General features: G+C 34.9%; 3 protein-coding genes across 3 annotated transcripts in view; 2 read left to right on the top strand and 1 right to left on the bottom strand.

Moving 5' to 3' along the window:
• Nucleotides 1-1894: 1894 nt before the first annotated feature.
• LOC108746356 (DNL-type zinc finger protein-like) lies at nucleotides 1895-2854 on the bottom strand. The gene has a single exon (XM_018483069.1). It carries the CDS (start codon nucleotides 2544-2546, stop codon nucleotides 2019-2021), a length of 528 nt encoding a protein of 175 aa, XP_018338571.1. The 5' UTR covers nucleotides 2547-2854; the 3' UTR covers nucleotides 1895-2018.
• Nucleotides 2855-3860: 1006 nt separating this feature from the next.
• Nucleotides 3861-9676, top strand: LOC108746349. Its single transcript, XM_018483059.1, has 5 exons — nucleotides 3861-6866; nucleotides 6960-7085; nucleotides 7319-8891; nucleotides 9060-9231; nucleotides 9344-9676. Exons 1-5 carry the CDS (start codon nucleotides 4255-4257, stop codon nucleotides 9565-9567), a joined length of 4707 nt encoding a protein of 1568 aa, XP_018338561.1. The 5' UTR covers nucleotides 3861-4254; the 3' UTR covers nucleotides 9568-9676.
• Nucleotides 9677-12738: 3062 nt separating this feature from the next.
• LOC108746354 (protein Skeletor, isoforms B/C) overlaps nucleotides 12739-16133 on the top strand; it is a 4595-nt gene continuing 1200 nt past the window's right edge. Inside the window, exons 1-8 of the mRNA XM_018483067.1 lie at nucleotides 12739-13174; nucleotides 13573-13795; nucleotides 13894-14002; nucleotides 14155-14393; nucleotides 14528-14808; nucleotides 14913-15049; nucleotides 15135-15270; nucleotides 15359-15557. Coding sequence (XP_018338569.1) covers nucleotides 13102-13174; nucleotides 13573-13795; nucleotides 13894-14002; nucleotides 14155-14393; nucleotides 14528-14808; nucleotides 14913-15049; nucleotides 15135-15270; nucleotides 15359-15557 — 1397 coding nt within the window. The 5' untranslated portion in view covers nucleotides 12739-13101. The remainder of the gene's footprint in view (nucleotides 13175-13572; nucleotides 13796-13893; nucleotides 14003-14154; nucleotides 14394-14527; nucleotides 14809-14912; nucleotides 15050-15134; nucleotides 15271-15358; nucleotides 15558-16133) is intronic.

Genomic DNA, 16133 nt, shown 5'->3' with positions numbered 1-16133 from the left:
ATATATTATATATATATATATAGATAATTCATGTTTATTATTTATCTCTATAAACAATTCAAAAATATGTTTATTTTCTATACAGGCATGTTATAAATTTGATGATTCATTTAAAAAGTGCAAAACTATTGATATATAAATATGTACATAATTTGATATAAATGTTTTTCATAAAGAGATAATTAACAGATCATCACAATTGGATAAACTTATAGATATTTAATATTATATGCTGCCGCAATTTTATACACATATATTGTATATAAAATATAATATATGCGTTATGAATATTAGTGCTTTCATCGGCGATCGAATCGATCATGTGCCTTAATGTAGATATTAATTCCTATGAAAATCATTATATTGGATTTGAAAGATCCAAAATATTAAAAGTACAAAAAAATTTTATTATGTACATTACAAATATGTATCTATGAGGCACATGGGCTATTCATTCATAAGAAACCATTATTATTCATTATGCTTAAATTAATGACTACAAATCATATGCAATAATGGTATAAATAAGAATAAATATCTACTTTTATATGTTTTTTTCTATTTGTAGTCTTTTTACAAAATTGTATAAAGTATCATAATGATTTTAAGAATTTGTTGAAAAGCCATTTGTAATAATATGTCCTTTGTGCCAAACAAATGGTCTTGTTGGTACCATTGATTGAAATATCGATTAATATATATAAATAGACAATTATTCATAGTGTGCCCGATGAATACAAAAATTTGTAATTGAGCTCCAAATTGTTCAAAATTTTCTCGTAAAAAGATGTAACTATATATTCAGTCAAAATTTTGCTTTTTCAAAAAATATTTATTCACAAAAAATTATAAATATTTGACAAGTATTCGTATTCATTCAAACAAAGTATAAACTGAAAAAGAAAGCTCCAATAAGCAATCGTTATCCCTCATAACCGGCACTTTGATGACTTAAGTAATAAAAATAGAATTTTGTTTATTTTTGTCATTGTAATATTCAAATTTTATGAAGAAAACTTAAAAATTTTGAAAAATATTTTAGAAAGTAATACATTTTTTATTTATAAATATTTATTTGATAGAGCGCCATACATATTCCGATATAATTCCGATTACATCACAGTAATGTTATAAACATTTTATAAGATATCTCGGGCGCGTCGTTTATTATGGTCTGTGGACATTAAATTCCAAAATATATTATTTATTTCCAACAAAAATATCTTTGTTTAACCTATAGGTTAAACAAGGACGCCCATCATATAGATTGCGGACTAAGCGCACGGTAATCGTAGCCATTGGTTTTATAGATTGTTTTCTCTTGCAAACTATGTACAGATAATACAGAGTAAAAGTGAATATAAAACGAAAATATTCGTAATCATATTAAAAAAATATTCATTCAAATGGAATGAAAAATATTTATTCGTTTCTTGACGAATAAAAAAGAAGTGTATTCGAATGAGTATTTTCATTCACTTTTTATTCATTTATTCGAATATTAGGTAGTATTCACCGGACACACTAATTATTCATAAGAATTGCGCCAATCGATAAATTCTAAAATATATTGAACAGACATGTAAGAAAAAATTATTTTTTAGAACAAGTATTGTTAGACTATTTCTAGCAGATATAAGTATATTTAAAAAACTATATACATGCGTAAGGTTGATTCTTACATGTGTAATCTTCCACTTCTTTTGTTTTTCAGATACCAATAATGTAAAAAAAGAAAACAGTAAATATCAGTAAATTTGAATCTACAGATGAATTTTGTTGTTTTAAAATGATGTTCCAACCAGCGCAACAATAATTCACCTAAACTTAAATATGATTTTTCAGTATATTCTGCATTTTTAAAACAACTGCATATATTTTGTGGCTATATTTATTAACATTACATATTATAAACATACCAATTCTTCAATAAATTTATAACAGAACATTTTGTACTTGCCTACACTTACATTCTACTTTTATTTGTAGGATAAGGGCTATGCTATTCAAAAGGAATTTTAGCTTCCCTGCGATTTGTCAATTATTTTAATTTTATCAGAGCATTCGTCGTCTGATTTTATTTCATCAGCATCCTTGTTCTGTGACTTGAACTCCTCTTTCAAAACAGCCTCGTAATAGCCATCCTCATCATTCATTATTTTTCGTACAGTCTCCCCTTTCATTTCCATGATTCTTTCAATGTTTGTACTTTTACCAATTTCTGAGAACCATCCTAAATTATCGGCAATAAGGTGATTGTTATTGCAACCGTCGCATCTCACTATTACTACTCCTTTATTATAAGCTAGCTTCGATATCATTTTGCTTGTTCTCGTTTTGCATTTCTTACATGTAAACATTAGCTTCAGCTTCCCCTTTAATTTGCCCAATTCTGTGCGAGTGCCACTGTCCTCGTGAGTAAATCGCATTTGACGGAATGCTCCAATGCTGCTCGGTTCGCGCAAAATTGGAACGTGACAATATGCTGCATGCCGAGTGCATACTACACGTGCACCAAGACGTAGAACCTGTCGAATGGGCAACATCTCGAGCTTACGTTATAGGAATCCTCTAGGAACACTAGCTTGCGTACCCGATGACGTCGCACCGCGTTCTGTCACGCGGTTTTCGTAACGTAAAAATAAAATAAGCTTTGCACGTGTCCGTCAGATTGTCAGGATTGTCGACAATTTTATGACGTTTACACCTGAGATCTTCCAAGGAATACCGAGAATCTGTAAACGAATTGTTCGAAACGACTGTGCTTATGACTGATTCCACGACTAACATTGCATCATATTCCCTTCAATCTCCAGAAATTTTGTGTCTTCGAAATATCGCAATAAATAACTCTGCCGGTTCTATAAGAAATCTGTTTCTTTCAGCCATCTTTAACTGAACTTTTTGCACCGTTTATCTTTCTTTTATGTTGGAGAGAAAAGGAGAAAACATGAACGGTGTAAAAAGTTCAGGAGCTCGATTGTGTATCCTGTAAATAAGGTGAAAATTACAAAAGTGAACAAATTCATTAGAATATTTATAATTTCATTGGTCGGTATCTAGTAATCATTGCACTTCATTTCAAAATTCACAATCAAGCCCCAGAGGATCGATTCTGGGGATCGATTCTGTATCGAATCGATTCCCTGTATCTTGAAACGAGATAAAAATTACAAAAGTGAGCGAATTTACTAGAATACTGATAATTTCATTGGTCAACACCTAATAAATTCGCTCACTTGCATAATTTCCACTTTATTTGAAGATACAGAATCAACCCCCAATTAAAAAGATCAGGGAATCGATTCTGTATCTTGAAACGAGGTAAAAATTACAAAAGTGAGCGAATTTACTAGAATACTGATAATTTCATTGGTCAACACCTAGTAAATTTGCTTACTTTTGTAATTTTCATCTTGTTTGAAGATACAGAATCGACCCCCAGATCTATGATATAATCTCATAATCTTGGTATCAATCATGAAACTTTTTTTCTAAAATGAAAAGTAAAAAGTGAAAAATTTCTCCATTAACTTCATTGGATAAAATTTTCACTTTTCACTTTTCATTCTAGGGATAAAGTTTTATGATTGATACCCTTAAAAGGGTTTAAATAAAGGGATTAAATTAAAGGGATTAAATTATTAAATATGTAAACTGATATAAACCGATTTGCTCTCAATTGCATCCAGTATTGCACTAGTTTTTCTACTGAAATTACTGAAAATAGGAAATAGACGGCGATAGTAATGCGTTCGCAAAACTGTCCGCTTCCATCCGCCAATCGAGCGGGAACTCGAGAAATCCGGAGTTGCGTTCAAAAACTCATCCAATTATAATGTATTAGGTGAGCAGTGGATGTAAACAAGAATTTGATTTGAACAGTCGTTATAACGTAAATAATTGTATTGTAACTGTCATCACTTAGATTACGCAGTGCGTAGCAAAGCGGACATACCAAGCGAACATTGCATCGCGGGAAAACTTACGAAATCGCTGAGAATTGTTATTTCGACGTGAATATTCGAGGCACAAAGTGACGCACATATCCGCATCATAACCTACAAGCTTTTGTTGACGATAGACGCTAAAGCGATTTATGAGTATTAAGGCGGGTTAGATGTTTTCGTTCGACTGTTACTCGTCGCGTATATCGAACGACGAGAATTTCCAGGACGATTGAACGCGCTAGAAGGACTCGGGGATGAGAGGTCGAGGGTGCGAGAGAATGTATCATAGACAGTTAGTATTAGTATGGAATACGACTCGGAATCCAGCTGCGAGGGCTGTCGCCTGAAAGACTTGGAGAATCCGGACGAACCGGCGCGCGAAAAATGCGACGATGTCCCCACCTTGTGCCACTCGCCGTCGCCGTCGGTCGAACCGTCCAAATTCAGGTCGCACCTCTCCGGCAAGAAGAGCCTCTCCGCCCAGGTAATGGAATATTATCGCAAGTATTCCCGAGATGCCAATTTGGATCAGTATTTCTCGCTACCTATGTCGAATACTCCACAGGAGGCTATTAAGAATTATTACAGCTTGTACGAATTAAACGCCCAAGTGGGTACATCCAGCAGACAGGGCTGCGTCGGAGAGGAGTACAATTTAAAACCCTGTGTGCCGAAAGAAAGACGTAGGTGGATAAGACCCCCATTGATAGGGCAATCCTCAAACACGGATCATTCTCTGGATCAGCCTTCATCCAGGTACGTTCAACCGTTGACAAATATCGAAACACCATCGCCAGATCTCAAGCGTATTACACCGGAGACAATACACGAGGAGAGGAACGAGAGTCAGGAGAAGTTTCCAGAGGTGAACGAGAGAAAACTGTCCTCTCCGACCTCCAGCGTGGCATCCTATAAACCATTGGAGTGGGACAGCGGCGCAGACGTCGGTTACTTCAATTCACACGCTCACAATAAACAAGGCGATAAAAAGTTGAGCACCATAGAACGTATGGCTCTAGCACGAGGATGCTCCGCCGCTTTACGGTTAGACCCAGAGGGTACCACTGAATCAGGGATGCAATCCGGGAAGAACTCGACGGCACAGAGTGGTTCAAAATCCACGGCTCCCAATGCAAACTCCACGCCGTTAATCGGAAATGTTTCGGGATCGGAGAGCGAGATAGAGATAACACCTATTGTAAAGAATCATTTGCCAGGCATTATAATGGGAGATGACATAAATTCGAAAGAGAGATGCATTCCAAGTGACTGCATGCAATTGAAAACTATAGTAAGGCCTACCAGATTGGAGATACACGACACTCCCACGTCGGCGTTTAAGGTTCCATTAGCGAAATGTTCGACGGTGGAGAAAAGGATTGTAAATAAACGCAAGGAGTGCATTTGTCCATTGAATTCGCCATTGAAAAAAAGCATCTCGATGAATGTAATACCTCCGTTATCATCGAAATGTTCGTTGAAGAGGAGCCAGAGCGAAGTAAATCTTCACACTAAAGAAAGGAAAACTGTATTTCCTCTAACCTTTAACTCCATGTCCTCCATCTCTACCGTAGTGAATAAACCCGCCACTTGCGACAAGGTGATACAAACGAGTCCTGATGTGTGCACTCAGGAATCCATTGGCGTGCAGGTTTCGGATTTTGAAGAAACGAAACCACCGACAGTGGAGAAGGATCCTAATTTGCAAACGGCGATACATTCTATTTTGAAAAGGTCTAAAGGTACATATAAAATTAAAAATCAGAGAAAATGCGACGTTTCGCGTTCGGCAGGCAATGCCGAGGTCAGCGCGGACGCAAAGGAGAGCCAGCAACATCGAAATAGCTCGGACATCTCCCAGAACGCATCCACCTCAGCGACACCGCAGCCTGACGAGACGGAAAACGTATCCGGGAGAGCCAATAGTTTCGAGTATTTTCCGGGGCACACCTACGCAAACGTCCCAAACGAAAGGGACAGTCACGTTTCCTCGGACACCGGTAGATCGAACTCGACATTGCCAAACAGCAGTTCCAGTGTCAACGATAAGCTTTGGGGAGATTCGGACAGCTTGGTTCGAGATTTGGAGAAAAGTGTCAACATCTTGAAGAGTCTCGTCGACGCTAATAAATGCGACAAGCAGATCAAGAAAAGACTGATACACCACGTGATTAAGCGACTCATAACTGCGAAATATACAGACGACAAAATAGAGCATAATTTGGAGGATAACGTTCCTTGGAATCCGGACGATGCCAGGAATAAGATGTATCGAGCTGAACTGCTTCAGGCCCTGACGAACAAGCATAGCACTACCGAGTCCTCGGATGAATGGAACTTACAGAAGAAGGACGTGTCTATGCAGAAGTCGATGGGGACTACCAGTGATGTCATAAAGGAAGTTGCGTTAGAGAGTAGTAATAGCGACAAGTTTGATCGACATACTGATAGAACGGAAATGGACGGTAGGAAAGCGCGATTAGGACTGAGGACGGATGATTGTCAGCAGACTAGTAATACGCCAACGGATCCTGATAAGAGCGAGAGCTCCGAATGCTTTGTGCCTCAGCGCAATCATAAGAACACTAAGGTAAACGACATATTTTGTTTCAAGGAGAACTGCAAACTACCACACAGAGAGTCAACCACGACAAACAGTATAGCACCAGATCACAACAGGATCTTACTGGACGCCGTTGTAAATAACAGAAGAACGCCAGTCGAGTCCAACAATAACACGGATAATAATACCGACTGGAGATTACCGACAACGTCGTCTGAAAGACAATTTGATTTGAAGAAGTGTAGCATGTCCGAATCCGGTGATTCCAAGCTCGTTAATTATGCCGAGATGGAGAAGAGAAATCAACTTATTTGGATTACAAACGAGATTAGTCATCTCTGTAATTTAAAAAAGTATGTATTGCTCTGTTTTCTAACTTTTCCGTTTTAGCGAACTCCTTTTTTTAACATTATATCTTTTAATTTGGATTTCATTCTATTTGCTAGATTGCTGGAACAACCCAGGCGATTGGAAAGACCAAAATCCTCACCAAGAAAATCTAAATCGGCAAATCTCAAGCCAAAGCAAACAGCGATATTTAGGCGGGAACAACACGCGGATGCTATGCATAGGTAACTTGTATTTATAATATATTGTAATGATTGTGTATATATATATATAATCTGAGCCGATATTTATAGTCTCGTCTTAAGGTGTTAATACGACTCTGTGATTGATTTATTTATGACATCTTAAGACTGCATTTAAAACTTATTAAATATAAGAACCGAATACTATGAATACCGACTATAATGTAGTGACTGTAATTCATACGATCTAATATCATTTAATTTCATATTTTCAGGAACATGTCTGACTTGCGAGAAGATTCCGTTAACGAGCCATGGTCGTCTCACTGCAATTTGGCAGCATGTGAAACCCCTGGCGATAATATGATTCAGAGGATCATGAAACGCAACAGTTGCACGCAAACGGCCATGGGCGTGGCTAATGCTTATTCGAAGACTGGCGGCGAGATCGTGTCTGCTGGCAGAACGCGGAGAGCTACGACAAAACATATCGCTGTCGGCGTGCAGACGCTACCTCGGGAAACATCATCAACACCGGTGACGACAGAGTCCGACGTATGCGATACGAAGTATGCGAATCTTCAAAAGCCGTGTGCGCATTATCAAAACGACACCAAGTGCAGAGATCAGTCGTGTCAAACGCACTCCACCTCGATTGATCGACAACGGACATGTGCACGATGTAAACAGAGTTCGTCCGAGACGGCCTTGATCAGATCGCGAAAGGGTCATCAAGAAGATATGCCGGCCGTTTCGCAGCAGACACAAACGAATTATGCGAGCGACAACAGCACAACGGAATCGGTTCATCATTGTATATCGCAAAGTAATAGTGTCCAGCCGAAACAGAAAGAGGCTAAGAATCAAATCAATGCGTCAAAATCAAAATGTAATTGTGCACATGGTGTTTATCCGTCCATAGCTGATAACAAGGGCGGCTCGAGCACTGTTAAAGGCAAACGGACTGAATATTACAAACGACCATTTACGATATGTCCATTGTGTTTTAAACAGAAGCCTGTTATAGATATTAATAATACCGTCTGTAGTGTATGTCAAAAAAACTCTTCTTGTACCCACGGTAACATTTTAGAACAAACCTGTGGAAATGCTTGCGAGTGTGATAATGTCTCTGCTAACGACGCGAATAGGAGGATTGTCATTGGAAAATCCCGACAAAATTACAACGCGGAAAGCCAGAACAGAATGCGTGCACTAGATTACAGCGAACAGAGCGACACGGGCAAGATCTGTAATTGCACGAACGATTGTGCTGCGTGCCATAATTCGGGAACCGCAGAAACACTGTGCGAATGTTATACAGGCAGTAAAATCGACAATAATGGCTTGTGCCGTTTTGATTATCATCTAAAGATAGACGAGCGTCAACCGCAGACACAAATTTACTCTGATAGTTCACAGGATAGCGACGTGAATCAACAATGTAAAGTACAAAGTAGCTTAAAATGCAATTGCAATGAGGCTTGCTCCTGTAGTAATAGTCAAGCGAAAGACATTGTCAAAGGGAAAGCGTGCAAGAGTTATACATCTAAACCAAATTATGCAGATGATACCAATATTAACGAGACTGAGAAAAATTACAAACATTGCCGCGTGTGTGGTGCCATGTATCAAAATACTAGAAAATGTGGCTGTCGTCAGACGTATCCCAAAGCTGTCGCGTATGAATTATCGTTTACAAAAGCAAATGCCTCGAAAAATGAAATTTCAGATATACCAAAAGTCCTCAAACAACCATTAAATGCAGGAAAATCTGATAGCTGTCCTTGTGATATTATAAAAAGAAATAACGCCAGCAAAAATCTTCATCAAACGAGTACATTACAGGTAAACATTGGATTTATTTTAATAAATGAGATATTCGGATATTAAAATTTATTACTTGAAATAATTTTTATTTGCAATGGCAATATTCCAAATTAAAATTGTTTAATTCAAAGAGGATAGATAATACTAGCATAACAGTTTTTATTAATGACATTAAACCGATTTTAGGATTATTTATCTAGGAATAATCCTGAATTTGTGGGCAATGCGGAAACACGCCGACAGTATTTGTCGGAAATATGCCAATTGCGCGAATTGAGGAAAGAAAAGCGAATACAGTTATTGGCGATAGCTAGTATGTCCAATGTTATTAAATCCGCACCAATACGAAAGCCAACAGGTAAGATTATTCGTAAATATGTCAAATTAATAATTTACGTTTTGTTATACTTTGACAAAAATTTGCAAATTATAACTTTGTATCATAATTTTTCTTAAATATTTTATTGCAGTTTACATGCAGCGAAAAATTACCGATGAAGAGATGAAGGAGAGATCACGTAAACGATATCTCCGACTGAATGAAGTGCGATTTAAACGGCGGCAACAAGAACGGCAAGAGGAAGCACGTCGAAATAAACTTATGGCAAAAATCTTTTGCAAGAGATTGCAGCAAAAAGTATTGAGGGGCCAAGTAGATTTATCTCAAAGCGTTAGCGTTATATCTAATTTATAGTATTATTGGCATCTTTTTTATAGAATGCTATTCTATTTTCGCAAATGAGCGATATATATGACAAGAGCTATCTCACAGATTTTATCAAAGTTTTGTTACTATAATTCCTGCAGCAAGATTAGAATTTACATTTAACAATTTACAGTTAACAAAATATACTCATAATGCATAAAAATAAATAAAACTTGTCAAATGTAAAAATTTGACGAGTTTTATAAAAATTTATTTCGAGAGAAACATAACTGATAAAAAAATTATATTATTGTTTGTTATTGTTTATTTTTATTTTAGAAGTTTTTAGAAGAATAAATAAAATATACATATTGCATTTTGCACTTACAAATAAATTAGATATCTGTAAAATTGCAAATAAGTAGTATAATTTTAAATAATGTAATTTTTATAATATATATCGAACTTATTATTTTAAAAATATAAACTATTTTTTATTTTTTTATTATTAGATGCTTTTTCAGTTGCATTTTAGATCTAAACAGTTTTATCACAAAACTGTTATATATAATAATGATTTATAAGATAACTACAAACTTAGGTTTCAAGCAATTGAAATGAATCCAAAATAAATAAATTTTAACAAAATCTAAGAGATAGTTCTTAATATCACACTTACTTTAATTTCTAAAAAACGCCTATCTTTAAGTGAGACAATTTTAGAATATTTTATTTTTTGAAAAAAAAAAAATTCGTTTCACACACACTTTAATTGTATTATCTTAGGTAGTTGCGTTAAAATTTGTATGGTAGTGTGTGTTTTTTTAGTAAAATTGTATAATAGGACTCGGATTTATGATTTATTTATGATTATATTGAATATGTATACTACAAATAATGAAGGATCTGATCTGTTTTACAGTAACGCGTAAAAGTTACTTGCGTATATTGTTAAGTCTACCTTAGGCTTAGTGATGACATGATTAAATAGTACAAACAGATATTGAATCTCTTTATACGTGTTTTATATACTTTATACACATCATAGATACAAAAACAAATTCTTTAGAACAATGAGCTGTATGTTTCAATTTCCGTTTCTTATAAATATGAAAATCAAATTAAAATATTGATATAATTTTTCTGACTTCGTATTTAAATAGAAATATATATAGACACAATTCTTATCTATGTTCAACAATAATTAAATTATGTTAAAGTTCTTTACATCATGATACTGAGCATCAGAAATTGAATTTAGTGAAATCATACTGATAGAAACGTAATGATAATAATTCATGTTTATCCAATATACATATATAGCAATATATAGTATATATTTGATACACATATAGTATAAAATTATTTTCATGTAGTAAAACAACATATCAATGAAACATACCATTGATCATAAAAAATGCTTTAAAATAAGAAACATAATTAAACATATACGTAGTACCTGAATCTTGTAGTATAGCATTTTTTTATTGCATATGAATTAGACATGCTAAGAAATTCTTAAAATATATGTATATTTTCAAGAGAAAGAGGAATGTCACTTTATTCAACCTTTTAAATGTTATAACATAATTATATAGATACATACAATATATAAAACTTTATTGAACAACCACGATAAGATATATTACGCTTAACGCGATTTAACGTCTGCCTTTATGTATATGTATATATATACAGAGTGTTTGGAAAATAATAGAAAATAAATCTTTCGCATAGAGGTAGAATGGACTAAATTGAGAAGAAAAATCCTTTACCATTTTGCAATTTTCACAATAGTTAACAAAATATTAATTGTTAAACATTGCCGAAAATTAGTCTTCAATAATTTTTTACACAAATACTATCAACTTTACAGAAACATTGCAAGAGACAAAAATGGTTTATTTTCTTCTCATAGAACTGTACGAATTTTTTAAAGAATTTTTTATCGACTTTTTAGTACAGCATTTTCTCATTTTTAACAACTTAAGAAAATACGATACTAAATAATTCTGAAAAAATTTTTTAAAAAATTCTTAAACCTTTATGAGCAGAAAATAAATAATTTTTGTGTCTCGCAATTTTTCTATAAAGTTAATAGTGTTCGAATAAAAAATTATTGAAAACTAATATTCGGCAATTTTTTAGCAATTAATATCTTGTTAACTAATGCGAAAATTTCGAAATGGTACAGGACTTTTCTTCTCAGTTTAGTCCGCTCTATCTACTCAAAAGCGATTGTGAAGAAGCCAAAACTGACGGAACCTGTATATATACATGCGTGCGTGCGTGCATGCGTGCGAATCCTTTAAGCCAGATATTTAATCGATACATTTGTAATTGAGAGGATGGGCGGAATAAAGGCCTAATTACAAAATCTTAATATTAATAAAAATCAAAATAACTTGCTACTTTTTTATTGTACACAAATGGATACAAAATCAAATGAATTTATGTAATGCCTTTAAGGAGTTACATGTTACAATATTTTTCTATTACAATCAATACATGAAAAAGCTAATTGTCGGAAAAAGGGCCTAAGTAGAATTGTGCCTTTATTCTGCCCATCCCCTCAATTGTTCTTTAATATTATATTAAAATAACGTATTTATATAAAGGAGAAGCTGGCGAATTAAATCTTCATGCCCGAGAGATATTTCTATTTTGGAATTCTTTTTAAGCTGTTGTTATTTACTATAATTATTCTTTATAATTTTTAATATTTCTTTTCACTCCAGTTGTAATTTTGTATCTTTTAGATTCAATTTTTTTATCGCATTTTCTATATTTTCTTGCAACTTTTCACGTTCCACTCTCTTTTGCTCAAAAGTTCTAAATAAACGCTCATTTCTTTCCAATAAGAAGTGCAAAAAGCGCAACGCAACGCAGTTAAAAGAAACTTTTCGCTTTCTCGATTATTATTACGAATATTTTACGAATATTTTGGAGAAAATCGGGGAAAAGATTCGCGCATACTTTGAACATTGTGAAATTTTAGGAAGATATGCAATTGCAATAATTTTATTATTTTTGTCAAAGAAAAATCGTTTGTCGAAAAAAAAGTTTTAGCGACGAACTCGTTCCAACTCGTTCGGTCTATCGTCCTCGTTCGGTCCTCGCGAACTGGATTCTGGCGAATAACGCGATAATGACCGCGAGCACGGAACGAATTCGTTTTTCCATCGTCGATTGGTTCCCTGCGCAGCGTGTACTTTCTCTCGGGGAATGTGCAGCCGTAGCGGTTGTGCGTGAAACCGCGTCCCACGAAGGCCGATTTGGCTTTCTAGCCGCGTTTCCGCTCGTTTCCGCCGTGAGAGACAACGGGGAACGCCTTGGCGTGAATTCACCGTGATACGCGGTTCATCCTCCGTTATCCGTTACCGCGAGTGCGACGACTACGTTGGATCGCTCATCCAAGGATTTAGTCCGACTCATCTGATTATGAGTAATGAATCACCCCGATCACACGTAGTTTCCCGATCATCTGTTGATTTCATCGGTTTCTCGTTATTGGCAGTCTCGTGGGTCTCCCGATAAAAAGTCAACGATACGTTTTGGAGTACTTGAAAGGAAGATGAAGCGATGGCAGGTGTCGTGAGAAAGAAGGGATCGAGTGCCCTTGTGACGCTTCTAGGATGCTTGTTTTTTTCTTACGGTAATTATCGGCCGTATAATTATGATCCATATTGCCAAAAAAATATGCATTTGTGAGAAAGGAGATCGACGAAGTCTCGAGAAAGAGCCGAAATCAATCGAAGACATCGTTTTACTCGGCATCGATGTCTCCGACGAATACGAGTGCGCGCGGCAAAATCTAGAGCTCTAAATTATTTGGAACAATTATTTCAAAATCTTTATTAGAATTATTTCATATATTTTTATGAATTTTTATAAATATTTAAGAATAAATATATTTAGAATTTTTATAAATATTTAAAGTGTGAAAAGACAAACGAAGAGTAAAATATTGTAATGTTAAACAATTATATTTTATGTTATTATTAAAAAAAATTCCTTTATTAAGTCAGTCAATATTTCAAATAATGTTGGCAGCTTATGCACAAGAAGATAATGAGGAAAAATACAAGGGAAAATATTTGGGAAAATTAAATCCGTATCATCATCAAGTTTCCGGCGATGTCTGGGCTGTGAATCAATACACTTTGCTGCTGACGTCTTTCAATTACGATGGTAATGGGGCCGATACATTTTTTTGGGCAGGCGCATCAAATAGACCAGGCCCGCAAGGATTTATCGTTCCTGATGAGTGGGGCAAGTAAGCTATATTTCTTTCCGTTTATTTAAAAAGAAAGACTAAGAAGATTTTAAGATAAAGTGTATAATTAGATCTTGAGTATATGCCTGTTCTTTCAGAACAAATATTTTGGACCGCTATTTTAACAAAGATTTTACACTGACCTTGCCGGATAATAAAAAGATAACAGACATTAAATGGTTCGCAGTGTACGATTTAGTGACTCAGGTAATATAAATTTTATAAGCGATGTATTAATTTTGTATACAGTATTATTTCATATTTAGTATTTGATATAAGATAAAAGCTATATAAGGATTAGGGATCCTATTAAGGATAGATGGAATCTGATGACTTGAAATACTTTTTAATAATCATAGAACACTTTCGGAGATGTCTATGTTCCGGAGGAGTTTGATCCACCCACGCCTCAAAAAATATCACAACTGTCAAAAAGATCTCACAATGTCTCGTCAGAACCCATTGTAATCCTGGACTCGAAAACTATCAGCATTCCACAATTCACCTATGACGGACAAGGCGTGGACACGTATTTTTGGGTCGGACTTGGCCCGCAACCATCCAGCAAAGGCCAGAAAGTACCCGATGAATATGGATAGTAAGAGGAATAAAATGAAATTACAAAATGCTATTAGCGCTAATAAATTTATTTATTTGTAAATTATTATTAAAAATCTCATGATGTAATTAAAGTTATCTAGAAGTGTATGTAAAAGAAGTTTCTCTTTTTAGCATGAATTCTCTTAGGTCATATAATAATGAAGATATCATATTGGAACTGCCAGGCGATAAAACCGTTTTTAACGTAGACTGGCTGAGTGTTTATGACGTGAAAACTAAGTCTAATTACGGTTCTGTTATTATACCCAACGGACTCAATGTACCGCCGTCATTGATAAAAGTTCGCAAGCAAACACAGTCTCTTCCGAATTGCGTCCAGTTGCACAAGCGATATCAGATGGCCTGGGAAATCTTCGGTCCGCAGATCACTATTCAATTATTAGGTCAAGTCGGTATGTACACAAATAGATTGTGTATTAACAAAGATTCACAATTATCTCTTAAAAATTGAGGCTTGAAAGAGATTACTCATTTTTGCACATTTCGATTTTTCCAGCCAACGATGAATACATGGCGTTTGGTTTATCCGGTTCCGAGACTTCCAGCCGAATGGAAGGTGCAGATGTGGCTATCGCATATATGGACGAAACACGAGGATACGCTACGGATTACAATATTACGGCAAATGCGCCAGTGAGTAAAGTTATAAATTTATTAAGTCCATAAATAAAAGAAAGTAGGAAAGTGAAAGATAACAGATTAATGTGTGCGACGATAGTGTGGGAAAGTTCTGGGTCAGTACAAAGGAGTTTGCAAAGACGAGCTTCTCGGTGGTTTAGACAGCAATCAGCTTTACACCGCAGTGAGAGAGGACGGCATCAATATCATTACGTACCGACGTACACTTATCTCGTGTGAGTTGCATAGGCACATGCGTTTTTGTGTTTATAAACACTCATTGTGCGTGACGTATGGAGTAATAAAAATTTTACTTTCGCACAGCCGATGTCGGAGACAAAGATTTTCCCACGGATAAACCGGCATACGTGGTCTGGGCCTTGGGTAGGCTCGATAAAACTAATAACGAACCGAGTTTCCACGATGTATATCCAAGAGGCGATGTGATGCTCGAATTGAATCGTAAAGAGCCGGAGAATGCGTGCATCGATTTTACAGAGCATAATGACAAAATCCTCCCGAGGTGCGAAGAACGAATGTATTTTGGTTATATATGTGTATTAAATTATTTTTTAATATTATATACTTATATACGAATTAAATATCTCATTAAATATCGACTAACAGTAGCATACATTGTTAATTATAATTTCCCACGCAACAATATAACTGTTGAATACGTACAATTTGTATTATATCAAAAACAATCAATATAAAGAACTCTTGTTAATAATACACGATAATGATTATTATGAAAGAGCATATAAGAGTTAGATTTAAAATCTTTATAACGTAAAAATTAAATATATAAAATTATTAATAAACTTTATAACTTATATAGTAATATTTTCTGATGTAGAATAAATCAATATTAAGACATTACATTACATTATATATTTCGGCCTTTGTATTAGGCCCTCTTCAAATGTACAAAATTTTCTTCAATTATATTACAGTTATGTTGTTGAGTGAGAAATGATACCTAACAGTTATATTAGGTGGTATTGTTAGAATATTAGATATATTGTTTTGAAGATTTTTTTAAGCATCTACTGATTATTCTTACAGAGAACCTTGGCAAAAAACAGAAATATTTGAC

Source organism: Trachymyrmex septentrionalis, unplaced genomic scaffold, assembly GCF_001594115.1.
Source record: "Trachymyrmex septentrionalis isolate Tsep2-gDNA-1 unplaced genomic scaffold, Tsep1.0 scaffold168, whole genome shotgun sequence".
NCBI lineage: Eukaryota > Metazoa > Arthropoda > Insecta > Hymenoptera > Formicidae > Trachymyrmex > Trachymyrmex septentrionalis.
The sequence above is the reverse complement of the archived record's forward strand: the minus strand, read 5'-3'. Positions and strand labels throughout refer to the sequence as shown.

Coding starts and splice junctions, on each gene's coding strand:
- LOC108746356 (XM_018483069.1), bottom strand. CDS start 2,546: ATGTTGCCCATTCGACAGGTTCTACGTCTTGGTGCACGTGTAGTATGC.
- LOC108746349 (XM_018483059.1), top strand. CDS start 4,255: ATGGAATACGACTCGGAATCCAGCTGCGAGGGCTGTCGCCTGAAAGAC. Junction 6,867..6,959: donor CATCTCTGTAATTTAAAAAA/GTATGTATTGCT, acceptor TCTATTTGCTAG/ATTGCTGGAACAACCCAGGC. Junction 7,086..7,318: donor CACGCGGATGCTATGCATAG/GTAACTTGTATT, acceptor TCATATTTTCAG/GAACATGTCTGACTTGCGAG.